Source organism: Lepidochelys kempii, chromosome 1 (assembly GCF_965140265.1).
Source record: "Lepidochelys kempii isolate rLepKem1 chromosome 1, rLepKem1.hap2, whole genome shotgun sequence".
NCBI lineage: Eukaryota > Metazoa > Chordata > Testudines > Cheloniidae > Lepidochelys > Lepidochelys kempii.
The window spans coordinates 61,072,147-61,099,279 of NC_133256.1; the positions used below are offsets into that span (position 1 = coordinate 61,072,147).

General features: G+C 41.2%; 1 protein-coding gene across 5 annotated transcripts in view; it reads left to right on the forward strand.

The window, feature by feature from the left end:
- The window catches only part of EPSTI1 (epithelial stromal interaction 1), an 81,203-nt gene that overhangs the window by 43,006 nt on the left and 11,064 nt on the right, over positions 1-27,133 (forward strand). For 3 of the 5 annotated variants that reach the window (XM_073345481.1, XM_073345463.1, XM_073345500.1), the window contains 3 exons: positions 8,954-9,047; positions 13,475-13,558; positions 22,971-23,044. In XM_073345481.1, the coding sequence (XP_073201582.1) occupies positions 8,954-9,047; positions 13,475-13,558; positions 22,971-23,044 (252 nt within the window). Of the gene's footprint in view, positions 1-8,953; positions 9,048-13,474; positions 13,559-22,970; positions 23,045-23,693; positions 23,725-24,862; positions 24,954-27,133 lie in introns of those variants that run through there. The other 2 variants (XM_073345473.1, XM_073345490.1) reach the window with 2 other exon arrangements.

Here is a 27,133-nt window from a genome sequence, read left to right on the forward strand (position 1 = left end):
TTTTGTAGCAGGAGTAGAGTGTAGGGGACGCAACTGCATGTTCTGGGCCTATAGGAGCAGCTTCACCTGAGGGCAGATCCACTGCCATGGAAGGCAGTGATGGTAGTCTCCTGCCTCCCATGGTGGGAGAAGATGGATATCGCAGTCCCGCCTCCTGTAGTGGCACTGCTGAGGGACACGTTCTAAGGGGACGTGCCAAACTAATACCACACTACTGGGTCTCATTACTTCATCCAAGATTACTGGGCATTAAAAGAAATTGGGGGAGGGCAATATTCTCCTCTGTCAATTTGTCTATATTGTAGTTAGTTAGTCAGTTTGCTGCGTGAGAGACCTACACAGAAAAGTAGGGGGAGGAAGAATTAGAAAACTGTTCAAAAGCCACAAATTGGCAGAAAGCTTGGTTAGCTGAAAAAACTTGTAACTACTCAAGCACTCAGTGGCTTCAGCTGGAGTGGAGTTAGAGCAACTCTGATCATTCATGAAAACCCCAACCTTAAAATTGAGCTATGGCTCCATTGGAGGCCTCTTTCCCCATGTCTCTTAAAGTAGGCTCCCTGGGAGAGTCAGTGAATCAATACAACTCCCATCTGGCCTGGTTCTACTCTCTGGGCTTGGCTCAGCCCCATTCAGGGCTGCAGCAGGAGCTAATTCCAGCTGCCCCCTCTGGGGCAGGATGTGCAGGCAGCATCCATGGCTGAGCTCTCATTCCTGGTGGGTTTTCTGTTGCTTGAGACCACAACTTGGGTTTCACCAGCCATGAATAAAGCCTCTAAGGGAACCAGACTAAGCATGTTGATTCTGATGGGGCAATGCAGGAAACTGTGTGTATATATATATATATATGAATTTAGCAGTATAGTAGTGGTATCTGGAATGAAACGTAAATATGTGATTACAAGAAGTCCCATTATTACATGGTAAAGGCCAGATAAGAAATGTGCATGCAGGCCAGGAAAAAATATCTAGAACACTGTTCATGGGGGACTTTAACTACTCTCCAGTTGGGCCAGAAGAGAAATTGTAGAATGATTAGGGTGAGCATTGTAAAATGACAGAGCAGGCATGTTATCTGATAGCTGTTCCCCTTGTTCTTCTTCCCCAGACATTCCTACTGTCTTGGTACCCCATTGTTATTTTATGTCTCCAATTGGCATGCAGGCTTCTCTGGTCAGGGATCATGTATTTTATCTGTTCTGGGAGATATCTAGCACACCATGGGGTGCTGTTAGAATAATGGAATAAAGCTGCATTGCTGGCGATCCCACAGTCTAAGCAGGCAATGAGTTCAGAAGTTGTTTTATTTTGTTAATAAAAAGGTATGATTTTAAAAAATGAAGGTAGAGATTACTGAAAATCATAGGGAGAAATAAATCCTAGCATCAGATTTGTGATGGATGTGAAGGTACTGTGGAGAACAAATATACCAACTTTTAAAAAATAAATAGTGGTAGCTTACTCTCCACTGATTAAAGAAACAATATTAATAGCCATTAGTTTCATTCAGAAGTAACAATTAAAAATACAATAGAAGGGTGGTTGTTTAATATTTTAACATAGCTCTGGAAAGTGTTGTCCATGGAGGTTTTTTCATAGGCATGTAAAATATCCCACTTTATATATTAAAAAAAAAAAAAAATCTTTGTAAAGGGCAGGTAAGGAAATTTGTGCCCAGGCTGAAAAATATTGTGACTGCTTTTCAGGGCAGTTTATCACCAGACAAGGTGCCCAATTCAGCATCCTTTTCTCATACACTGAATCGTTAAATATGCACTTACAGGCTTTTCAAGATTGGGTCTTTTGTTGTCACCTCTTTAACTGTTGGATCTACAATGACATTTAAGTGATTAATCACAATAAAATAAAAGGAATTGGCAAGAACTGAACTCTGTGATTGTCATGTTCCTGTACCAGATATTGACTGGCTATAGAGCTTGTGTGTGTGTGCGCACACACCCACGCCCCAGCTGTGGTCATCATATGATCTTTGAATGCTCTGCCTGGTATGGCTGTGGTTCTTTTAAATAAGGTATTTTTACACACAGCACCACCTAATGGCTGAATAATATAGTTTAGCATTCCATTTCATCCCCTTTAATTTCTACATTCCTACCATTTACACTATCATGTTGTCTTTGAAGTTCAGTATGGAACAGTCTGTTAAGTGTGTCTGAATCTTACTGGTTTTCTAATTACATGACCCAAACGCATAACAACTTGGTCCTCTGGCTGTCCATTAGTTGCGATGACTGGCTGAGGTCAGTTTGGAATCCTTGAGACTTCATCATCTTGTTCTGCATCTGCTGTCTGTAGGGTTTGCTCTGATTGTTCTTTCTGAGGAACAAACTGTAGATGTTAGTGGTTTCTGTTGACTGCTCCACTCGGTCTCATTCTCATACAATATGGGCGCTGAATTATTTTTTCTTTACGACAGCTGGATTTGGCCATCCTATTTCTCCATCCAACCTGACGTGATCTTGATCACTAGGTTCTAGACCTGGCCGCTCTTTAAGTGTTGACTGTTTGCTTGTAAAAGTGTTCATAGACTCTTTTTTTCCCTTTTGAGACAGATTCTAGCTTTGGAAAAGAACAGTAGTTCTGAATTGTCTTCCCATTGAGAGTTGTGCTGGACTGTATCCAATAGCTGATATTGGTGTTGATGTGCAATTCAGAAAAGCAAGGAATGGATCTTCCTGCTGCAAGGTTTTCTTGGCTGTCTATACAAGCTCTCTCAGCTTCTCCATTCACTTGTGGGCAATGTGGACTGTTAGTAATATGAATAAAATCACATTTCATTCAGAATGACTTAAATTCTGCCACAGTGAATTGTGATCCATTGTCTGTCCATCGTGAGTTGTTCTGGAATACTGAAGTGAGCAAAAGTGCACTGCAGTTTCTCAATAACACTGAGCTGTTCGGTCTTTCGAATACATTCATTTCTTTATAACTGGAAAAATAGTCCGCAATGACTAGGTCAACCAGTCTTTTGAATTTGCATAAATCTGCATTTAGTCTCTTCCAAGATCTCTCTGGTAGAAGTATGTGTACACTGACTGATCCAGAATTGTCACTTAAGTTGATTTTTCATTGGATCTCCTTTCAAAAGTCCAGTATCATCAAATCCTCCACAGAGTTCTTTCTTCTTTGTTACTAGTCTCATCATGGCTGCTACACTCCAGCTGAGGCGGTTATTGGCCTTTGATTACATGCACTCTGAATGCATAGCTTTTTGTCTTTTGTAAGTTTTCTGTGGTGAACTGGCCCATGCAGTTCGGAATAGCTCCAGGACCAGCTAGAGCTTTGTCATGTGACTGAAGCTCTGGGAGGGCTTGAAAGTGACTGTACGTCCCTTCTGAGATGACTGTGACACCAGCTCCCCTGTCACTTTTAGAGTCAACAGTCTTGCTATGAATATTCAATTTCACTCTCCAGGCAAGCTCTGTCGTCATATGTGATTGATCCCAGAAACAGTGGCTCTTGATTGTTTGTAATATGAGTCAACTTCCTGACCATTATGGTGAGGCAAACAAAGGCACGAAATATGGACATTTTTTCCATGTATTATATCATGCGCCTCTAGTTGGACATGCGTCCTCTTTTGGGATATGACTTTTTCCATACCTTTTGCACTTAGACTGGAATTTGTCCCTCTTAGTCTGGGAGTTCTCTCCTTGCCTCAGGGGTTTTATTACAGTAACTTTTCACATGCAAGTGTCTGTTTATAACTTCTAAGTCAGTATCAGGTTTTTCAAGTTGCATCCTGCCTTTTGTTCTGTTGCTTGATTAATTCTGAGTGCTTTGCTATCTGTATAGCCGGTAGTAAGGTCGTATCTCTCTTCAATTGTAGCTGTTGTGAAAGGTTTTTATCTGTAAACCCAGTAACCATCAAGTCTTATATTTTCATGGTTTGCATTTCCAAAATCAGTTTTCAGGCAGTGTATGCATAGTTCTTATAAAACATTCAACATTTCCCCCTGGTTCTTGAATTCTGAGGCGAAAACATGGTCCTTCATAAACCACATTTCTGAGGTATAAAATATGCACCAGAAATAGCCAGAACTCTTTCCTAGTCATCTTTGTGGCGGTCTTCATTAAAGTCAAAGGAATTAAAGATCTGGTCTGCCAGCTTCCCCATAATATAGATTAAAGAAGATATCTGTATATTTCTAGTTTCTTTGTGAGACTTGGTAGCAATGTAAAATCTTGAAAAATGTTTCCAGTCTGTCCATTCTGGGGTTTGTCAAAGTTGAAGTTGTCTGGAGCACTGAAGAGTGGCATGTTAATGAGATCCTACATCTCTGCTACCTCTGCATTGTTGCTATTTTTCTTTTGTTTCTGTTCTTAGTTTACTCCTGACACCATGTCATGTGCTTCTGTACCAGATATGGACTGGCTACAGAGCTTGCTTGTACACACCAGATATGTTTATCATAAGATCCTTTAATGTTCTGCAAGGTATGGCTGAGGTAAGCTTCAATAAGGTATTTTTACACACTACCACCCAGTGTCTGAACAATGTAATACAGTTTAACATTCCATTACAATGATTATTAGAAATTTTAGGTGATACTGCAGTCAGATCAGAGTTTAGAGGTCTGCCAGTGTTGATCCAGTTGTAAGACTGGGGCCTAAATCTCTTGTAGATCATGATTTTGTTGGGAGTACCAATAGTATGCTGAAAATTCAATGGACTTTATTATGCTGCTTTCTATAATCCCTCCCCTGACTAGAAATCTAGGGGTTTTTATTAGTTTTTAAAAATTACATAGAATATTTAAAATTACTCTTTGTACAGTTTGAAGATGAGGAATCTGACAGTTAGGGCCTGCAGCAAGCATGCATGCTTGTGTTGTGTCTTGCAGTAGGAACTTTCATTTTGAGCACACAGCACTGGGTAATATGATAGCATATACTGTGCAAATACAAAGGCATTGCACTTCTGTGACTTGATTTACAGTTACACAGAATTCTGTGTTGCTGCATGTGATCTTGAATTTCTTTCTAACACTTACTTATTTAAAAGCAGCTCAGCTGAGTTTCTTTTAAAAGGTATTTTATTTTCTATACACTTATGCTGAGGATTGTGACCTTGACTGTGGCTTAAAGCCACAGCCTTGGGTTAGAAGCTACTAGTATGGAAGTGTACCATCTCAGTGGGAGCTCTTGGACTGCCACCACTATAATGGTTGCACGCGTGGGAGGCTGGCTCTGGGTCTGTGCCATTTCTGCAGGGAGATTAATGCCTCCTGAGATGCTGAACTATGCATAAAGGAGGTCCCATTCAGGTCTCTGCACACCTTGGTTCCCTGTGTATTGTGTAGCATAACTCTACATATAGGATAGGCTCACACAGTAATGCACGTACAGCTAAGGTTACTGTGACACAGTTGAAGTTGCCATGGCATTTGTGTGACTTTAAATCTCAACTGTATTGTTGTACTAATGGGTCTTTTTAATTTTGGTTTTCCCCCCCACTAGGAGCCTCTAAACAATGGTTTCCTTTTGTATCTATTTACTATGAGCTCTGGACACACTCTCCTTCAGCTGACATTAGCTCCTTCATTGCACCCAAAGGGACTGTCTTGGGACCAGCACTTATTAGATTTTGTAGAAATAAGCTTTTCAAAGACTGAAACCAATAAGAGTTTCTAGGAATTTTTAAATTATTCCAGTGGAAACAGTTTTTAAAAAACAACTCACTCTTCCCGTGATATCAGCAACACCCCAAAATGCAGTGTTCTGTAAGTGCATGGGATCGTGAAAGTAAAATTGATTAGAAATATGAAGGGAGGTTGATCAGATAAGCTTTGGCATTTCTCCCAGCTTGAGAAGTAAAAATGAAGTAATCAAATTCGTAAGTCAAATTCACTCTTGCTGTCTATAGATTATTCGATGTAAGAGATTTCAAAGTGTTGCTTGTTAACAATATAAAAATTTTGTGGGGATTTTTCATTTTTTTTGGTTGGTTGGTTGTCACCATGCCTCCATGGGTCACAACTGAGAATATCAAATTCAGGACAAACCCCTGAGAAATAGGGCAGACCCCCCTCCCCAAACTGGTGGTTATTCTCCCATAAGATATACCAAACCAGCAACAAAGGTAAACTTCTGTTTCATCACACTGGCTAACAAGAAGTCAGAAAAGCAGTTTCCTCTAGACATTCCAGTCCTTGTATAACCACCAAAAACACTAGACTTAAAGATGAATGGTTATTTAAAACCAATTTCATCAAATAAAATGTTCTTCTGATCCCAAAGGACTAGCCACATACCCAGGCCAATATACAACTCAGATCTTACCCAGGCATCACGCTGTTGCCAATCCTTTATCTAAAATCTAAAGGTTTATTTATAAAAAGAAAGAAAGGTGAGAGTTAAAATTGGTTAAAGGAATCAAATGCATACAACAATTGCAAAGTTGTTGGTTCAGGCTCGTAGCAGTGATGGAATAAACTGCTGGTTTAAGTCAAGTCTCTGGTTGCTTCTAAATCATTGGAAGGTTTTCGATCCCTTGGTTAGAATGCTCCCATTAGTGTAAGTTCATAGTCCAGAGGTTTGAGCAGGAAAGAGGCAAAATGGAGGTGTTTTCAGGGCCTTTTATAGCTTCTGCCATGTGGAGGGAAACCTATTGTTTCAAACAAAGCTCTCAGCACAGCTAGTGGGAAAATTACAAGTAGAAAGAAGGTGTTTGGAGTCACATGGACAAGTCACATGTCCGTGCATGATTTCGCTTAGTCACCAGAGGCCATTACCACTTGTTCACATGAAAGTCCATCAGGCATAGATGGGCGTCTTCCATAGTCCATTGTGAGTTAAGTGTCCCTTGATGGGCCACTTATCTTGAAGGGGCTATTCAAGTTGTGTAGGCTAACTACCTTGTGGGTGTTACCGCAGGAGCAAACATATTTGAAATATAGATACAGAGCCAATACTCATAACTTCAAATACAAAAATGATACATGCATACAAATAGCCTAATCCTATTCAGGAAGTCATAACCTTTCCATAGACACCTTACTTGACATAATTTGTACAAGATTTTTTGCAATTAAATAACAGTGGTAGCAACAATGATCTACATGGTCATATTTAATCAGATAACCTCACAGGTTGGGTTTGTTAAAATAGTGTATATTATTTTGATGTTACAGTGTCCCTCTTAAAGTTGTAAAACACTCTAGAGAAACAGGGCCAAATTCTCTGCTGGTGTAACTGAAATTAAGCCAAAGAGCTACACCAGTAGAGAGCTCAGCTCACAGCTTTAATTACTAATAAAAATAGGAAACTACCAGTATAGAAAAAACAAACCTGCTATGACACTATTTGGATGCTGCTTGGCCTCTCCAGGTTCTCTTTCCTCTTTACTATGTTAAAATCCTCTTGACTACTTTGAAGTTCATCTTGGGTTTGAAATGACTACACCAGTAATTCAACACAGTGTCAAAATAAGCTAGTGTGCTCTTCAGAGTAATACAAAGAAATCAGCAGCATTTAAAGATGAAAAACAAATCTGGGGGGTGGAGTGGAGGGAAGAATCAGACGAGTATAGAGCAAGATCCTGACCTTACTGCTGTGACTGGTGCTGTTTATCATTAGCAGGACTCAGTAATAAGCACTATTCTTTGAATTTTTTTTTTTAAAAAAACGCGCAAGTGGCTCAGTCTGTAAGGAACAAAGTGGCTGAGTGGTCCATCTAGCATGCAGCTGCCAGAATCCATATGCAATAGGCCACAAAATGCTGCAGTTGTCTTGCATATTAGCTACACTATTTCTAGTCTGTTGCGTTTGGGCACAGATGTTTGGGCACAAAAGCCAGAAAATGTACAGATGCCAGTGGAGTTTTCGTATGCATTTCTAAGCTTAGTTAAGCTAAGAAGTGCATATTATCTCTTTAAATTTGTGTGTGGGAGGAAGGGCTTCTTTTGCATATGGTCTCCTTCTAAACACTATAAAACCTATGAGAGCAGGCTGTACTGTAAGTTGCCACATATTTCTTTATGAAACTATAATCTGCCACAGTGTATCCCAAATCCATATCTGTTTGTTTTTTCAGGTTTTTTTTTTTTAAAAAAATACGCTTATAAATGTGTCTAGGCACAGCTATGAAAAAAATCATAGTGCAGCACAAGGTTAAACTCAATAGATTGCCACAAATCATCACACATGTTCTCAGCACCCAATCACACCTGCATGCAGAGACTTGAATAACAGGTATGCCAGGCAACTTGTGGTGGAGGTCTGGAAATGCCTCGATGAAGATCTTTCCTCGGCAAAATCTGGCTTCATTTTTATATTGCCTGTGCGTGGCTACCATGACTGAGCATGTGAATCAACTATTTGCCTAATGGAATGAAATTAAGCACATAGTTACATGTTTTGAAAATCAGGTCCAGGGTTCGTGTGTTGATAAATTCATCCGTTTGACCAACGGACCTATCCACAGAGACGATGTACAGCTTTACTGCAATTCAAGACCAGAATAACTTCTAATAAATTGGATTTTATTTAATCCAGTAGAGAGACAAAAGAATCTGATGTAACGGTGCATTGTACTAAGCATGAAGAAAAATACTTTAAAATAATCTTGTCATTTAAGATGCTGGTGGGAGGGTTTAGAACGAAGGATTCAGGTAAGCAATATATGCTGCTGATGGTGAAATCTGATAGAATGTGTATCAGAATAAGAATTGAAAATGGTAGAGAGAGAGAGAGGCCCCTTTAACACAGAAATAGGTCCTTTTTCTCTTTCAAACAAATCACTCCCAACAAATGCTTTATCCACCATATCACTTCATGTTCCACTTCATTCTTTCTAGCTCTCAAACCTTTTGTTCCAGCTATGGTGCTTTTCTGTTCTTGCACAATAAATCTAGGTTAGAATCTAGGGATGCAATCGTAGGCTTTATTTATATTTCAAGAAAGCACTAACAATTCTGTTTGGGTTTCTCTGCAGCAAAACTACTGAACTATTGGACAGATTGGACTTGGGTTTGCCAAAGAGAAACTCCTATCAAATGGCTAATCCTAGCCCAGAATCTACAGCATGGGTAAGTCCTTCTGTGGAATATGAAACCTCCTCTGTAATGTTCTACCAATGCTAGAGGTGCTACCAGCAGTACAATGTTAATGTTTCATTTAGTTTAACATACTGCACAGACTCAATGCAATGCATATCATGGAATTGTTTGTTTTGGAAGGATGGCTACAGCCTCATAAACCCTTCCCCTGCATTGCGCAGACTGGCCTCGTTATTCATAAATCCATCCCTGATCATTCAAGAGCCAGATTTTCCCAAATGCTCAGTATCTCCTAAAAAGTTGACCTTAACTGAAGTGCGCAGCACCCAGCAGTTCCCATTGAGAGCAACTAACCCTTCTGGTTGCTAAGCCCTTTTGAAAACCTTGCTATTTCATTTAGATACATGAATGGAAGCTGCTGGGTGCTGAGTTATTTTAAAAATCCAGCCATAGGAGTAAAGTCTACTCTCCAGTATCTCCTAGAAAAATTATTCTAAAACTAACTTGGGTGGGTTGTCCCATTTCTGAACTGATCTGATATCTTATCTCATAATATCACTACACTAATCAGCCACCAGTAACTAATCAGAATAACTGCTCTTTACATCTTTCCTGAGGGTTGTTTTTTTTTTCTACATTCTTAAGGGAAAAACCACCTCATTGTTTGTCTAATCAATAATTCCTGAAGTGTACTCAGCTCTTTGGGCTGCCCTGCTTCAGGAAGCATGTGCTGTGGGGAGTCATTATGCCAATGGTTGTAGAGCCATGCCCAGACTACAGGTGGGGCGACGAGCAACAGATCAGCTACTGTGTGCAGAAAGAAATTACAGCTGGTTGCTACATACCCTGGAGTCAGCAAAGCTTGGAAACCTTTATTGACTAGCTCATATGCCATAGAGGCTTTAGTGTCTGCTGAATCTTAAGTGTCAGCTACTAAGAAGAAAAAAAGAATTCCTCTCCCTTTTGGCTTTAGTCTTGCTTCAGCCTTTCTGGAAATACACTGGAGCCTCACAGGTTGAGAAACCTTGATGTAGAGAGAATATGTTCAGACCTCAGCATTTTCTCATAGGCCTTGCTTCAGTCTCTTTCCCTGTCCCTTAACGCCATGAACAGAGAGGGTGGTGTGGGTGTATTACTTTTAGTTTAGGGGTTTTTTTTGTTTTTTTTTTTGAGTCTTTGGGACCAGTTTCCAGTGGCTTCCTTTACCTTCAACATAAGCATAAGAGTCTTAGAATGGGTGGAAACAGCCTTTAGGGTTTCAGCTGTAGGGGAGGTTCCCTCCTTGGCACAGAGCTGGAGGAATGAGTTTCTAGTGCCCCTTGTGCAGCCACCAACACACAAGGTGTGCAGGTAAAGGGAGGGATGTGGCTGGAGTACAGTATGCTCTGGCTGTTCTCAGCTGATGTAGCATCCTTTGGAAGGCCACCTTCAGGGCTGCCCTAACTTACGTTAGGGGCCAAGCAGGCCACTGAAATGGCAAAGACTATGAGAGGCAGAAAGATGAAGTAAAGCCATGCTCGCCTCCCCACCTGTCACCACACGAGAGCTGAACAATGAGACCTGGGCCTAGTGGATTTATCTGAGGCAGAACTAGTCCTACAAATTTCAGTGGGATGTACTCAAGCTGAAAACATCCCCAGGACTGGTACTGATTTCAGAAACATTAGTGTAGTGTGATGGCCCTAGGCTAGGGAGAGGTGGAGTAGGTACAGATCCATGGCTGGAGCCCCTCACTCTAAAGCTGTTTCAGTTTTATGCCTTATATTCCAATCTGTTTTATGTCTGTTACTCGCTGCAATTTGTTGGGGGGGGGGGATTTAAACATATAGTGCAAGAAATGTGTGTGTTGCCTCTCAACTCTGGCTTAATCAGTGCCCAAGTAAAGAAGATGAATTACCTTGCTGTTTGTGCATGTGATACTCTTATTAACACAAGCCAGTATAGCATATGTTATTTTTGCTAGGATGATTCTATGGCCTTGTATTTGTAAAAGGTCTGCTCAGGGTAGTGGAACCACTCTACAGGTAAACTAGCACCTGTAGTGTCCCATTAAGGGGGCTCTAACACATAAGCAATGGAGTATCACTTGGTATAAAACCACTTGAGCACTAAGAGATAATAGCAAAGGGGAAATGTTATACTTGAATTGTGCTAATTTGATGTGGTGTTTTGAACTAGTCTGTTTCACCTGCCAAAAATTGTGGTTCTGTCTGTCTTCTAAAATATAAGAAATCTATTAAAGTCACGTTTTTTACAAATGGACAAAATAACTGACCTTCAGTTCACTAGCCATTCCAAATATGAAAAATATTCATTTCAGGTCAAATGAAATGTTTCATTCAATGTGGATGTAATTTTTGAGTGATTAATATTCTTTTAAATGAAATTTGAAAAATTTCAAAACAAGAAGTCCTTTAGAATCAAAACATTTTGACCTTTTTGGAATTTGTTACAAGAACAATTCAGCAAAACTGACACAAATTCCCCAAATGTTTCCATGTTGCCAAATTTGTATATTTTTTTTCTGGGAAAAGGGTTAGGTAAAATTTGTCACTCTAAATTCTAATTTTTAACATTAAGTTAAGATTCTCAGTGGTTGCATGTACTAGAAAAGGACATGCAGTTCTTACTAAAAACAGTTTAAATTCCCCAGAGCCTTTCTGTGGTGCTACTATCTAGTGTACCCAGTGATATTTGTGTATATTTATCCCTTCCTACTGGAAGTAGACAAATTCAGTTTCTTTTTAGGGACTGTCCTCTTTTTATTGGTGGCTTCTCTTCCTCCCCCCTCACATTTAATCAATTAAGATCATAATCCATTTTAATCCAGTCTTCCAAAGTGTTAACAATCCTGTCTAGATTTTTATTGTTCTCCAACTTGATTAATATATTCTCCACACAACTGCTCAAGTCATTACTGAAAGTAATAAATAATATTGGACCTAGAATGAATCTCCCTGGACACATCTAACAGCTCCTCCAGCTTGAGACTGAACCATTAATAATTGCTGTCTCCATTCAGCCTTTATAGCAAACTATGTACCCATCATTCAGTAGCTTCATTTGGTTCACATTTATCAAATTCCTTTAAGAATCTTGTGTAGAATTATATCAAAGCCTTTATTGAAGTAAAGTTCCATGATGGCCACCACAACTTTTTGTACTAAACTGAGTGAGTTTTAACGTTATTAATGTGCTAAGTATGATATACGCACAAAGGAAGGTACAGTCCTTTCTCAAGGTAAGAGTAGTACATCCCGCCCCATCAAGGTTCCTTCTCCACTCTGAACTCTCAGGTATAGATGTGGGGACCTGCATGAAAACCTCCTAAGCTTACTTTTACCAGCTTAGGTTAAAACTTCCCCAAGGTACAAACTATTTTACCTTTTTGCTCTTGGACTTTTGCTGCCACCACCAAATGTCTAACAGGGATATAATTGGGAAAGAGCCCGTTTGGAAATGTCTTTTCCCCCCAAAATCCTCCCAAACGTTACACCCCCTTTTCTGGGGAAGGTTTGATAAAAATCCTCACCAATTTGCATAGGTGAACACAGACCCAAACCCTTGGATCTTAAGAACAATGAAAAAAGCATTCAGATTCTTAAAAGAAGAATTTTAATAGAAGAAAAAGTAAAAAGAATCACCTCTGTAAAATCAGGATGGTAAATACCTTACAGGGTAATCAGATTCAAAACATAGAGAATCCCTCTAGGCAAAACCTTAAGTTCCAAAAAGACACAAAACCAGGAATCTACATTCCATTCAGCACAGCTTACTTTCTCAGCCATTTAAAGGAATCAGAATCTAATGCATATCTAGCTAGATTACTTACTAAGTTCGAAGACTCCATTCCTGTTCTGTCCCTGGCAAAAGCATCACACAGACAGAGAGAGAGGCTTGGTTTCTCCCTCCCCCCCAGCTTTTGAAAGTATCTTGTCTCCTCATTGGTCATTTTGGTCAGGTGCCAGCGAGGTTATCCTAGCTTCTTAACCCTTTACAGGTGAAAGGGTTTTTTCTCTGGCCAGGAAGGTTTTTAAAGGTGTTTTCCCTTCCCTTTATATTTGACACCCCCCAATAACTGCAAATGACAAGCAAACATGCATCCTTACTCATAAGTAAGGGTTGCAGAATCAGGCCACTTGTTAATGATTTCAGATCTAGTTCATAGACTTTTCCCATTCAAACAAATCCCCCAGAGGTGTCTGAACCATAGAACACTGCAGGCAGGGTCTCTCTGGAGAACAAACCACCCTAGCAGTTGTATTAAGAAAGGTGTATATAAACTAACTTGGAAATGGTGGATTTTTCACAAAAGAGCCTCATGTCTGGTTTTTAAACTTAGATGAATCTATCCCTAAGTAATCAGAAATCTCCAACTAGTTTTATGTTTGATTTTATAAAGATTGAGAGTGGGATCTTCTGTCAATATATTGTTTTTATGCTCTGTTGTGCAATAGACTAGAAGCCACACTTATAAGCAAAGCCTCCAGGAGGATGAAAACAGAAGACTACAGGAAATGAAGGCAGAACAACGGAGGAAGGTAATTATAATATGTTAACAGTTTGTGTATAATGTTTATGTACTGTGCTGTGTAACCAGTTTAAAAAAACATACTCATTACTGTGGCATATGAGCACCGGCTCTCCTCAGGAAAAGTACTTCAGCCCAATTTGAGGCAGTCAAATAGGCAAAGCTGCAAAGTTCAGATATGGTTTGAAGCATCTACAAAGCTTACAGCTAGTTGGCTCTGAACTATTAGTTAGCTTTTTCCCTGCATTTAAACTGCATAACACCTTTTAGCTGATGGTGCCCAGTTTAGTATTCTAAGGAGCCTAATTTGCATTCCGCTCTTGGTGTGCACACAGTTGCTAGAAATTTCCCCCTCAGTGGTACCCGTTAGGGTGGCTTGAGCGCCTTCTGCTGCTGTATAAAGGGCCTAGGTAACCCTGAGCCCCCTCAGTTTCTTCTTATTGCCCGTAATGGTCACTGGAATGGCTCATCTTGCTTTTGAAAGTGTTCTCAGTGGACTGTGTACTTTTGTACTCTATTGTAAATAGTTTAGCATTATTCTGGTTATTAGTGTTTTAGTACAGTCGGGTAGGTTTCACCCCACCTGAGGGTTTTGGTCAGTTCCTGGTGCCGAGGGATGCCTTGGTCAAGCTATACATTGCCTGCAATAAGGTTATGACCCTGAGCCACTCACTCTCAAGTTGCTTAAAGTGTTTGGTGGAAGCTCATACGGGGAGCATCGCCAAATTTTCAGAGACCTTAAGCCTTGCACGCACAAAGATTATCACCAGATTAAAGTTTCTACTCATGGAGGTGGCCTTGAGACTTCCATCTGAGCCAGGTCAGTCAGACTCTGAGTCCGGACCAAGTGCCTCAGAGCTGTTACATTTGGATTTTGTGCCTCCTGTTGTACTGCTCACCATCCCCAGTACCTAAGAAAAAACATAAGAAGCAGACAGCTAAAAGGGGGTGATTCCTCGGCATCAAAGTCTGTTAGGCACGTGGATCAGAGTCGAGTGCGGTCTAAGCCCAAGCATTCCTTTGCTTCAGCACCGCAAAAGCCAGACCCGTAGACTTTGGAACTGTCAAGTCCGGAACCAGAAGGAGCACCTTCCACATCTGTGGTACCACTCTGTACCAACACTGTCTTGGTACCGACCATGCCAGAGGCATTTGTGGCTGTCAGGTAGCTTCTAACCCTGACAGAGCCGGTATCGCCAGCATTTCAAGAGTCAGTCCTATCGGTGCTCGCAGACATAGGGGAGCCAGCAGGATCGCCACAGTGCTCAGCACTGCGCGAGTCCCATGTAGACTTATAGACTTTAAGGCCAGAAGGGACCATTGTGATCATCTAGTCTGACTTTCTGCATGTTGCAGGCCACAATACCTTCCCCCACCCCCACTCCTGTAATAGACCCCTAACCTCTGGCTGAGTTACTAAAGTCCTCAAATCATGGTTAAAAGACTTCAAGTTATAGACAGTCCACCATTTACTCTAATTTAAACTTGCAAGTGACCTGTGCATCATGCTGCAGAGAAAGGTGAACACCTCCCACCCTGACCCAGAGTCTTTGCCAGTGTGACCCAGGGGAAAACTCCTTCCTGACTCCAAATATGGCGATCAGTTGGACCCTGAGCATGTGGGCAAGACCCACCAGCCAGACACCTGGAAAAGAATTATCTGAAGTAACTCGGATCTAGTGTCCCGTCTTCTGCTGTTGGAGATATTTGCTACTAGCAGCCTCACATGGGCCAAATGCCATTGTAGGCCTTCTATCATACCATCCCCTCCATAAACTTAAGCTCAGTCTTGAAGCCAGTTAGGTTTTTTCCCCCAACTGCTCCCCTTTGAAGGCTGTGCCAGAACCTCACTCCTCTGATGGTTAGAAACCTTTGTCTAATTTTAAGCCTAAACTTGTTGATGGCCAGTTTATATCCATTTGTTCTTGTGTCCACATTAGCTCTTAACTTAAATAACTCCTCTCCCTGCCTGATATTTATCCCTCTGCTCTATTTATAGAGAGCAACCATGTCTCCCCTCAGCCTTCGTTTGGTAGGGCTAAACAAGCCAAGCTCTTTGGAAAACCTACCTTATGAGAGGAGACTCATTCCTTGGATCATTTTAGTAGCTGTTCTCTGCACCTGTCCCAGTTTGAATTCATCTTTCTTAAACATGGGAGACCAGAATTGCACGCAGTATTCCAGGTGAGGTCTTACTAGTGCCTTGTATAATGGTACTAATGCTTCCCTGTCTCTCCTGGAAATACCTCACCTGATGCATCCTAGGACTGCATTAGCCTTTTTCACAGTCACATCACATTGGTGGCTCATAGTCATCTTGTGATTAATCAATACATCCAGGTCTTTCTCCTCCTCTCATTTCCAACTGATAAATCCTCATAGCAAAAATTCTTGCTCTATTAAATTTCATCCCATTTCCTTATTACTCCAGTTTTTGAGGTCGTTGAAATCTTCTCATATAATATTCTGATCCTCCTCCATATTGGCAATACCTCCCAACTTTGTGTCATCCACAAATTTTATTAGTACATTCCCACTTTATGCCAAGGTCATTGAAAATCTTATTTAAGATTGGTCCCAAGAGGGACCAGTCCCTGAGGAACTCCACTAGTAAGCTCCCTGCAGTCTGACAGTTAACCTTTCAGTATGACCCGTTGTAGTCTCCTCTTGAACCAGTTCCTTATCCACCTTTCAATTCTCATATTAATCCCCATCTTTTCCACTTTAACTAATAATTTCCCATTTCGAACTTTATCCAGTGCCTTACTGAAATCCAGGTAGATTAGATCTACTGTGTTTCCTTTGTCTAATAAATCAGTTACCTTCTCAAGAAAAATGATCAGGTTGGTCTGGCACGATCTACCTTTTGTAAAACTTTTCTATTTTGTCCCAATTGCCATTTACCTCTGTCCTTAACTACTTTCTCTTTCAAAATTTGTTCCGAGACCTTGCATACAATTGAGGTCAAACTAACAGGCCTGTGGTTTCCCGGGTCACTTTTTTTTATTTTTCTTAAAAATAGGTAGTATATTAGCAATTCTGCAGGCATAGGGTATGATCTCAGAGTTTAGATGTTCATTGAAAATTCTTGCTATTGGTCTTGCAATTCCATATGCCAGTGCCTTTAATATTCCGGGATGGAGATTATCCGGCCCTATAAAATTTGGTACCATTAAGCTATTGGAGTTCGACTTCTGCCTCGTGTATGATAATTCCTACTTCCATATCCTCATTTCCATTAACCACCCTGCCACTCCCCTAATCTCCTCATTACCCTTATTAAAAACAAAGTATTTGTTTAGGTGTTGGGCCATGCCTAGATTATCCTTGATCTCTACCCCATCTTCAGTGTTTAGCTTAACTGTTTCTTTCCTGCTTTTCTTTTTATATCTATGGCTACAGTACCTTTTGCTACTGGTTTTAATTTCCTTTGCAAGGTCCAGCTCTGCTTGGCTTTTGGCAGTTCTCACTTTATCCCGACACTTTCTGACCGCTAAGAGGTAGCTTTCCTTGCTGATCCATCCCATCTTCAATTCCTTGTAGGCATTCTGCTTTCTCTTAATAATCTGTTTGAGATGCTTGTTCATCCAGTTTGGTCTGCAACACTTCCCTATGAATTTTTCCTCCTTGTTTGGGATGCAGGGTTCAGATAGCTTCTGCAACTTTGACTTGAAGTAATTCCAAGTTGCCTCCACATTCAGATCCTTGAATTCTTCAGTCCAGTCCACTTCCCTAACTAATTCCCTATTTTTTAGTTTTCCCTTTTGAAATCAAGGAATCAAGTTGCAGATCTGTTTTTTTAAACTGAGTTAGCTTATGATTATTTAAACCAAGGTTGTCCCCTACAACCAGTTCTTATGTGAAGTCCTCACTACTCACCAATCCTAAATCTAAAATGGCATCACTTCTTCTTGGTTCTTGGTGACTGTTTGGTGAAGGAATCTGTTATCCAGGAAAATCTGGGCCCTACCATTTTTAGTAGCACTTGTTCTCCAATCTATATATGGGAAGCTAGTCTCCCATGATCATACAATTCCAAATAGTATTTATTAAAAATGCACCTCTGATGGCTCTTCCTTTGGTACCATCAAAGGGAAAACCTGCAATGCTTTGCACAACTCTGCACAACTCTTCACCTCTGCACTGGTCACTGGCACTGTCTGGAACTGCACCTCCATGATCAGGGGAAGGAGGGTAGACTTCCTCCAAATCAGAGATTGGGTCCTACTACATCTGCTCTTGGAGCCACCCCTCCTCGAGATACCATTACCCTACCACAGAAGTACCATCAAGTGGTTGGCCACGGAGCTCACTGGGGGCCTATGCCTGTGCAGTGGCCTTTTTGGAATTAGTGGGGGTTTTCCCCCATATTCTGGGCACTCCTATTCAGTGGCCTCAGAGAGATGTGCAGCACCTACCCACCAGGAAGCACAGGTTTCTGACTCTGGTACTGATATCAAGACCTGGCTCAGCAGGACCCCCCTTCCCCTGATGAGGCAGTCTCAGCATTGTGTGTTTTGCCTCTCCCTTATGACTCCACGAAATGTTAGAGGGTTGCCTGAAGCCTGGGCATACAGGTGGAGGAAGTAAAAGAATCCATACACCCCAGTAGGTCCTTCCAGAGTGGTCCTACCTCTCAATGAGGCCATTATCTGAGTGCCGATCCATCCACCTATATTACCGTCTTGGAGTCACCACGAGTGGAATGCACATGTGCAATCACTTGAAGAAAAAAATGGTTACTAACCTTCCATAACAGTTGTTCTTCGAGATGTGTTGCACACGTCCATTCCATGACCCGCCCGCCTACCCCTGTACATTGGAGCTTTCTGGAAAGAAGGAACTGAGGGGACTTGGCGTCAATTGGGCCCTTTGTATTGGCACTGCCAGCATGCGGCAGCAGAGGGTGCTCAAGCTACCCCAGCGGGAACTACTGAGAGGAGAATTTATGGTGACTGTGTAAATGGGGTGCATGCACACCAAGACTGGAATGGACATGTGCAATGCATCTCGAGGAACAACAGTTATGAAAGGTTATAATAGTTTTTTTCCCTCTCCTTTACACAGAAGTTCTCACTAACATGGGGCCATTCTGAAGGCGATTCTGAATAGAGAACTAATTCTTCACACACAGTCTCCCCTCAGTTGTGTTTAGAACCAAGTCTTAAAATCATAGAATGATGGAAATGTAGGCTTAGAATGGGAGCCACTGGAAGCGGCGCGGGCCGAGGGACATAGCGGCTGCCACTTCCAGCAGCTCCCAGTGGCCTGGAGCAATGAACCACGGCCACTGGAAGCTGTGATCGGCCAAACCTGTGGACGCAGTAGGTAAGCAAACCGGCCCGGCCCGCCAGGGGCTTTCCCTGCACAAGCCGTGGAACGAGTTTGGGAACCACTGGTCTACTGACTTCCAGTTTCTTCTCTAAACATTAAATCCTATCACTACCTCTTATACACACTCCTTCTGTTACAGTAATTGGACATACGGGTCCTTCAAGAAATATGCCTTCATTTAATAAAAGAAATGTATGTAGCTTTTGTTTCCCATCATAGCATGCACCTTTTCTCTTATGTCCAGTTACCAACAAATATTTTTTCTCCTAAATAAAACCGTTATGAAATTTCAAATGCTATGTGTATGTATGTTATAAATAACTATGGCATTGTACACTGTGCCATAAAGAAATAGTTTTTCATTTAAAACTAGCATAGGCCCCAACCCTTCATAGAGCTTGGCCCAGGGCATCCCGGTGTGGAGGTCATTGTAGAGTTGGGGCCACAGTCACATCTAAGGTAAATCTCTCTTTAACTAAATTTCTGATTTTTATGCTTTTTACTGTTCTCTCTCACTCACACACAGAGAGAGTGAGTATGGGCTGAGTGCAAAATGTTTGTTTTAATACATAGTACCAAAGTACTCCTTGCCTCAATAGCTGCTATTAGTACATTAATCTGTCCAGTAGGTATTTGTAAACCTACTCTAAAGTGTACATATTTTAAAAGCTCTAATAATTGTCCCTCAGATTTATGTTAACTCACTTCCACTTCAAGCTAATATTTTATTAATGTAATTGTAAATTCTGTTTTTGTGTGCACCTTCTAGTGCAATATAGCTATTAAATTTATAGGTTTTTGTCAGTTAATTTTTTGGGGGAAATAGGTTTTAATATATATTGCTAGATTTAAAATGTTTTCTAGGGCACTTTGAACACAGTATTACGTACTTGCAGTATATTTCAGAAGGTACAGCTATTGCAGAAATCTAATGAATGCCATTAAAAGTCAAACATTAGAAAATCAGATACTGGATTTTAATTTTCAGGTTGAACAGTTATTTTAAAAGTGAAAATGAAGCTTGGCTTTTTTATTTCTTAATCTTGATTTTCTTTTAGGGCTAGACAAACAGTGATACACAACACATTATCCAGTTATTGATTTGATTATATTTACTGCAAAGCTTTTATTAATGTTCAACTTAAATTGGTATTTATTTAATTCTGTAGTTCATTTTTAGTTACTGAACCTTTCTATAAAATTCATCATTTTAATTCACATTCCACCTTTATTGGTGTTCCATTACTATGGCAAATATGCAGGATAGGTCCATTTTCCCTTGGGACCCCTTTCAGTGGCAAAAGTTGGTAGTTTCAGTTCCTGTTGACTGTACCTGTAATGGCGTGAGATCCCTAGCTTATCAGTAATTCAGCTGGCAGAGATGGCATGTTGCATAACATGGAAAGGTACTGACCCAGCCACTTCAGAACAAGTTACATGGAACTGATGTTCCTTTGGTTAGCATTAGCAATCACCAGGACACCTGGCTGATACTTGGTGTTGCATGAATCAGAGCTAAACGATTAAACATGCATGGCATGGCCCAGCTCACTACGCTGATTTATAAACAAAACCATGGGGCCACACCATTGTAACCTTAAAAGGTGTAAAATGCAAGGAAGTAGGAACAACAATGGTCACCCATTGTGTGCTTCCTTCCAACAACTGCAGCTGGTATTAGCTAGTCGTAGTGGCTTCTCCCCAGTCGTCATATGGGTTGGGTCCTGGGTTCTCTGTTGCAATGCCTGGTGCCTCCACCCAAGGTGACTCTTATGTGCTCAGGACACTAGGGTGCTGTCCCTTGGGAAAATAACTAATACAACTACTCCTTAATAAGGAGTATGATCTAGTGCACAAGAAACAAATGACAATAATACAAACGCCAACAAATGAAATGCTACATCCCAAAATAACAGTATAATAAAGGGGGGCTTTATTGGGGACAGGAAACAGAAGCTCTAAAGAAAGAAAGTGATAAGGTTAACCAATAAATGCTAAAACATTAATACAACCATTCACAACTGTACCACACCCCCAGCTCCTTCCCTGGCACCTTTCCAGCTAGGTGGAAAGAGTGTGAGTCCAGAGCTGGGTGTAGCAGTGCTTCAAATGTTGGTTAGCTTAAAGAAAACAAAAGGGGTTCTCCTACAGTATTTTCACTGCTGATTGGGAAAGGGTCCTCAGCTGGCCCCCTGGCTAGCATCCTGTGGAGGTCTTCGATGGTTCTTAGTAGATGGAGCTGGGTTGGTTCTCTTCCTGGACACTCACCTCAGCAATGTTGGAACTGCCCAGTGCACGTTAGATCCTGCAGAAGTTCAATGTCTCCCTTTGTGGGGACTGGGAGATGAGCCGTGACTCCCTAGGCTATTTTATCTCTCGGCTCCAAACTCAAAGGCTCCAAAAGTGAAAATTCCTTGTCCTCTGGAGACACTAGTCTGTCTCTGAGTCAGTCTGTCCCTTCCAATTGAAGCAACTGGGCTGTCCTGGCTTCTCATTGGCCCAGCAAACTGTCGATAAATCACCCTGTCAGTTGGCATTTACAGGCATTTCCAGTCTATTCCGCCCCCACTCCGAACTCTAAGCAGACTGGGAAGTGGTATCTGGAGGCTCTGCAGTGGTTGTTGTTTTAGTCCATATGGTAGGTCTCCAGAGGCTCAGTCCCATGTTCCAGGAGCTGATAAACACCAAAGGGGATACTTAGGTGACAAGGAGATATAGGGATAGCTGTCAGGAAACCTTGGGGCCCAGTACAGCACCACAGTGTGATGCTGGAAGGGAAGATAGTGAGTCTACACATCATCTTACTATGGCTGTACTGCATCCCTTTTCTATTCTAGCTACGTGGGCACCAAAATATACGACCGCATAGGTCCTGAAAGGATCTGGAACTCCCAGAACATCTTCAGACTGTTCAAACCATCCTGCATCACCAGTTCTGCATAAATTTAATGCTGTCTTGGTCGGAATTTCCTCACATGTGTTTGAGTAACACTTTAAATGCTACATTTAAAAAAAAATCAATTATGCAACCCTTTTCTGAGTAAGCCATACTCATGGGAACAGCCCCTATGACATAACTGGCAGTAGTTTGCATAATTTAGGATTACTTTTAAGGGTAGCAGGATCCAGCTCTAGAACGATATTCAATTTGATATAAACAAGTATCCACAGACAATACAGCAAGATAAAAATAAACTGAATGAGCATATTTACATAGTGTAAAGCAGTCACTATGGATTCTCTTAAAGCCAGGTATTCTTAATAACAAGAGGCCTGACTTCAGAAAGGCTCAGCAAGGCCACTTCTATGGAAAACAGCATAAATGTGGCTCCAAAAATAATAGTGTGCAATTAAGTAACAAAGAAATGTACATAAATAAAATTCCCCCAAACTCTGTCCCAGTAACACTGGACAGAGGTAGTTTCAAAACTTAGAGCTATGTTGTAAAGGGTCCTGTTCTCCCCTCCACTTCTGCAAGCAGAAGAGAAGCAAAACCTGTGGATCAGGGCAAAGGGAGGGACAGAAGGGAGGAGAGCATGCTCTATGGCACCCTCCCATGGCTGATAAACCATTTGGAAGCTCCTCCACAGTAGGTCAGCGGGAAGGCAGAGCCATTCAGTGGGAGAGGGTGGGGCTGAGGCAGGGCTGCAGGGCCCTCCAAAGCTTGTTTCCTCCTTCATGGCATAGTGTCACATATCACTGCAGACTTGCATCAGGAGGCAGCAGTGGTCTTTGGAACCACCACAAAGGGTGGAGGTAAAGACCTTCCATCTGGATGACACCTGCCTCTGGCAGATCCACCTAGATCTGAGTTTAGCTGTCAGAACCCCCAGCTTCTTTTGCAAGAGGGTGCACGCGCTTCTGTCCAGTGGAAGGCTGAAGAGGAAATGTAGTACCTTTTTTGGATGCAATTGGGTATTGTAAATAAAACTTACTTCCCAGAGGAACTAAAATTTAAGTAAACGTTTGGCAAATTAAATAGTGCACTAGTTAAGGTGAATATATTGTGTAATTAATTGGGTTTATCTTCTGAATAACTGTTAATTTTTTAAAAAATAGTTTTTGGGTTTCTCTTTTATTGTTCCCAGGGTGAATTATTGGAACTGAGACGAGAGCAAGAAGAGCAAGAAAGAACAAAAGTGCATCAGAATGAACAGAGGAGGTATAATTGATGGGGGAAAAAAACAGAAGAAATGGCTTACATTGAATTCCTGTGTAGACGGCTTCACGAAACTGCTATCTTGTGCTTTAGGGAACCATTGCAATGAGATTGCTCCAAGTAACATCTTCAGCATCAACCTTGCACTCGGACAAGCCATTGACACCCATTGTCACAACTCCTTTATAATCCATTTCTACACAGTTGTGCACGAGTGCAGTAACTTTTTTTCAAAAATGGGTTTTGTTACTTACCTATTTGTGTGAAGTCACAATGGATCTTTTGGAATGCATTTGGAGGGCAATCTGATTATTATATCCTAAAGCCCAGAATTTCAGAGAACTGTGCATGTCACTATGCCTACCTTATCTTCTCAGTCATGGTAAATGCCTTAGCATGAATTCTTTGCTTCAGTCTTCACGGCTGAGACTGTTAGGGAGATTCCCAAACCTGAGCCGTCCTTTGTAGGTGACAAATCTGCGGAATTGTCACAGATTGAAGTGTCACTAGAGGAGGTTTTGGAATTAATTGATAAACTTAACAGTAACAAGTCACCGGGACCAGATGGCATTCACACAAGAGTTTTGAAAAAATTCCAAATGTGAAATTGCGGAACTATTAATTGTAGTTTGTAACTTGTCCTTTAAATCAGCTTCTGTACCCAGTGACTGGAAAATAGCTAATGTAACGCCAATATTTAAAAAGGGCTCTAGAGGTGATCTCGGCAATTACAGACCGGTAAGTCTAACGTCAGTACCGGGCAAATTAGTTGAAACAATAGTAAAGAATAAAATTGTCCTACATATAGAAGAACATAAATTGTTGGGCAAAAGTCAACATGGTTTCTGTAAAGGGAAATCATGTCTTACTAATCTATTAGAGTTCTTTGAAGGGGTCAAAAACATGTGGACAAGGGGGAACCAGTAGACATAGTGTATTTAGATTTCCAGAAAGCCTTTGACAAGGTCCTTCACCAAAGGCTCTTATGTAAATTAAGTTGTCATGGGATAAGAAAGAAGATCCTTTCATGGATTGAGAACTGGTTAAAAGACAGGGAACAAAGGGTAGGAATAAATGGTAAATTTTCAGAATGGAGAGGAGTAACTAGTGTTCCCAAAGGGTCAGTCTTAGGACCAATCCTATTCAACTTATTTATAAATGATCTGGAGGAAGGGGTAAACCAGTGAGGTGGCAAAGTTTGCAGACGATACTAAACTGCTCAAGATAGTTAAGACCAAAGCAGACTGTGAAGAACTTCAAAAAGATCTCACAAAACGAAGTGATTGGGCAACAAAATGACAAATGAAATTTTAATGTGGATAAATGTAAAGTAATGCACATTGGAAAAATAACCCCAACTATACAGACAATATGATGGGGGGGCTAATTTATCTACAACTAATCAGGAAAGAGATCTTGGAGTCATCATGGATAGTTCTCTGAAGACATCCATGCAATGTGCAGCGGCAGTCAAAAAAGCAAACAGGATGTTAGGAATCATTAAAAAAGGGATAGAGAATAAGAGGGAGAATATCTTATTGCCCTTATATAAATCTATGGTACGCCCACATCTTGAATACTGCATACAGATGTGGTCCCCTTATCTCAAAAAAGATATACTGGCATTAGAAAAGGTTCAGAAAAGGGCAACTAAAATGATTAGGGATTTGGAACGGGTCCCATATAAGGAGAGATTAAAGAAGCTAGGACTTTTCAGCTTTGAAAAAAGGAGACCTAGTGGGGGATATGATAGAGGTATATAAAATCATGAGTGGTGTGGACGAAGTGAATAAGGAAAAGTTATTTACTTTTATTTACCAGTCAGCCTCACCTCAGTCCCCGGAAAAATCATGGAGCAGGTCCTTAAAGAATCAGTGCTGAAGCACTTACATGAGAGGAAAGTGATCAGGAACAGTCAGCATGGATTCACCAAGGGAAGGTCATGCCTGACTAATCTAATCGCCTTCTATGATGAGATTACTGGTTCTGTGGATGAAGGGAAAGCAGTGGATGTATTGTTTCTTGACTTTAGCAAACCTTTTGACACGGTCTCCCACAGTATTCTCGTCAGCAAGTTAAAGAAGTATGGGCTGGATGAATGGACTATAAGGTGGGTAGAAAGCTGGCTAGATTGTCAGGTTCAACGGGTAGTGATCAATGGCTCCATGTCTAGTTGGCAGCCGGTGTCAAGTGGAGTGCCTGAGGGGTCGGTCCTGGGGCCGGTTTTGTTCAATATCTTCATAAATGATCTGGAGGATGGTGTGGATTGCACTCTCAGCAAATTTGCGGATGATACTAAACTAGGAGGAGTGGTAGATACACTGGAGGGCAGGGATAGGATACAGAGGGACCTAGACAAATTGGAGGATTGGGCCAAAAGAAATCTGATGAGGTTCAATAAGGATAAGTGCAGGGTCCTGCACTTAGGACGGAAGAACCCAATGCACCGCTACAGACTAGGGACCGAATGGCTAGGCAGCAGTTCTGCGGAAAAGGACCTAGGGGTGACAGTGGACGAGAAGCTGGATATGAGTCAGCAGTGTGCCATTTTTGCCAAGAAGGCCAATGGCATTTTGGGATGTATAAGTAGGGGCTTTGCCAGCAGATCGAGAGATGTGACTGTTCCCCTCTATTTGACATTGGTGAGGCTTCATCTGGAGGTTTTGAAGGCTAGAACTATAACAGGGTTTAAAAGAGAACTAGATAAATTCATGGAGGTTAGGTCCATTAATGGCTATTAGCCAGGATGCGTAAGGCATGGTGTCCCCTAGCCTGTTTGTCAGAGGGTGGAGATGGATGGCAGGAGAGAGATCACTTGATCATTTCCTGTTAGGTTCACTCCCTCTGGGGCATCTGGCATAGGCCACTGTCGGCAGACAGGATACTGGGCTGGATGGATCTTTGGTCTGACCCAGTATGGCCATTCTTATGACTGGTGAAGTGTGTACATTTTCAAATATATTGATTTCAATTACGACACGGAATACAAAGTGTACAGTGCTCACTTTATATTTATTTTTTATTACAAATACTTGCACTGTAAAAGTGATAGAAATTGTATTTTTAATTCACTTCATACAAGTACTGTAGTGCAATCTCTTTATTATGAAAGTGCAAGTTATAAATTTACCTTTTTGTTACAGAACTGCACTCAAAACCAAAACAATGCAAAACTTTAGAACCTACAAGCCCACTTGGTCCTACTTCTTGTTCAGCCAATCACTAAGAGAAACAAGTTTGTTTACATTTACACGAGATAATGCTGCCCACTTCTTAATTACAATGTCACTTGAAAGTGAGAACAGGCGTTCAGATGACACTGTTGTAGCCGGCATCGCAAGACATTTACGTGTCAGATGCGCTAAAGATTCATATGTCCCTTCGTGCTTCTACCACCATTCCAGAGGACATGCATCCATGCTGATGACGCTCGTTAAAAGAACGCGTTAACTAAATTTGTGACTGAACTTGGGGAAGAATTGTACATCTGCTCGGTTTTACCTGCATTCTGCCATATATTTCATGTTATAGCAGTCTCGGCCGATGACCCAGCACACGTTGTTCATTTTAAGAACACTTTCACAGCTGATTTGACAAAATGCAAAGGTACCAATGTGAAATTTCTAAAGATAGATACGTCCCTTGACCCAAGATTTAAGAATCTGAAGTGCCTTCCAAAATCTGAGAGGGATTAGGTGTGGAACATGCTTTCAGAAGTCTGAAAAGAGCAACGCTCTGATGTGGAAACTACAGAACCCGAACCACCAAAAAAGTAAATCAACCTTCTGCTGGTGGCATCTGACCAGATGATGAAAATGAACATGCATCGGACTGCACTGCTTGGACCATTATCGAGCAGAACCCGTCATCAGTATGGACGCATGTCCTCTGAAATGGTGCTAGAAGCACGAAGGGACATATGAATCTTTAGCGCATCTGACATGTAAATATCTTGCGATGCTGGCTACAACAGTGCCATGAGAACACGTGTTCTCATTTTCAGGTGACATTGTGAACAAGAAGTGGGCAGCTTTATCTTCTGCAAATGTAAACAAACTTGTTCGTCTGAGCGATTGCCTGAAAAGGAAGTAG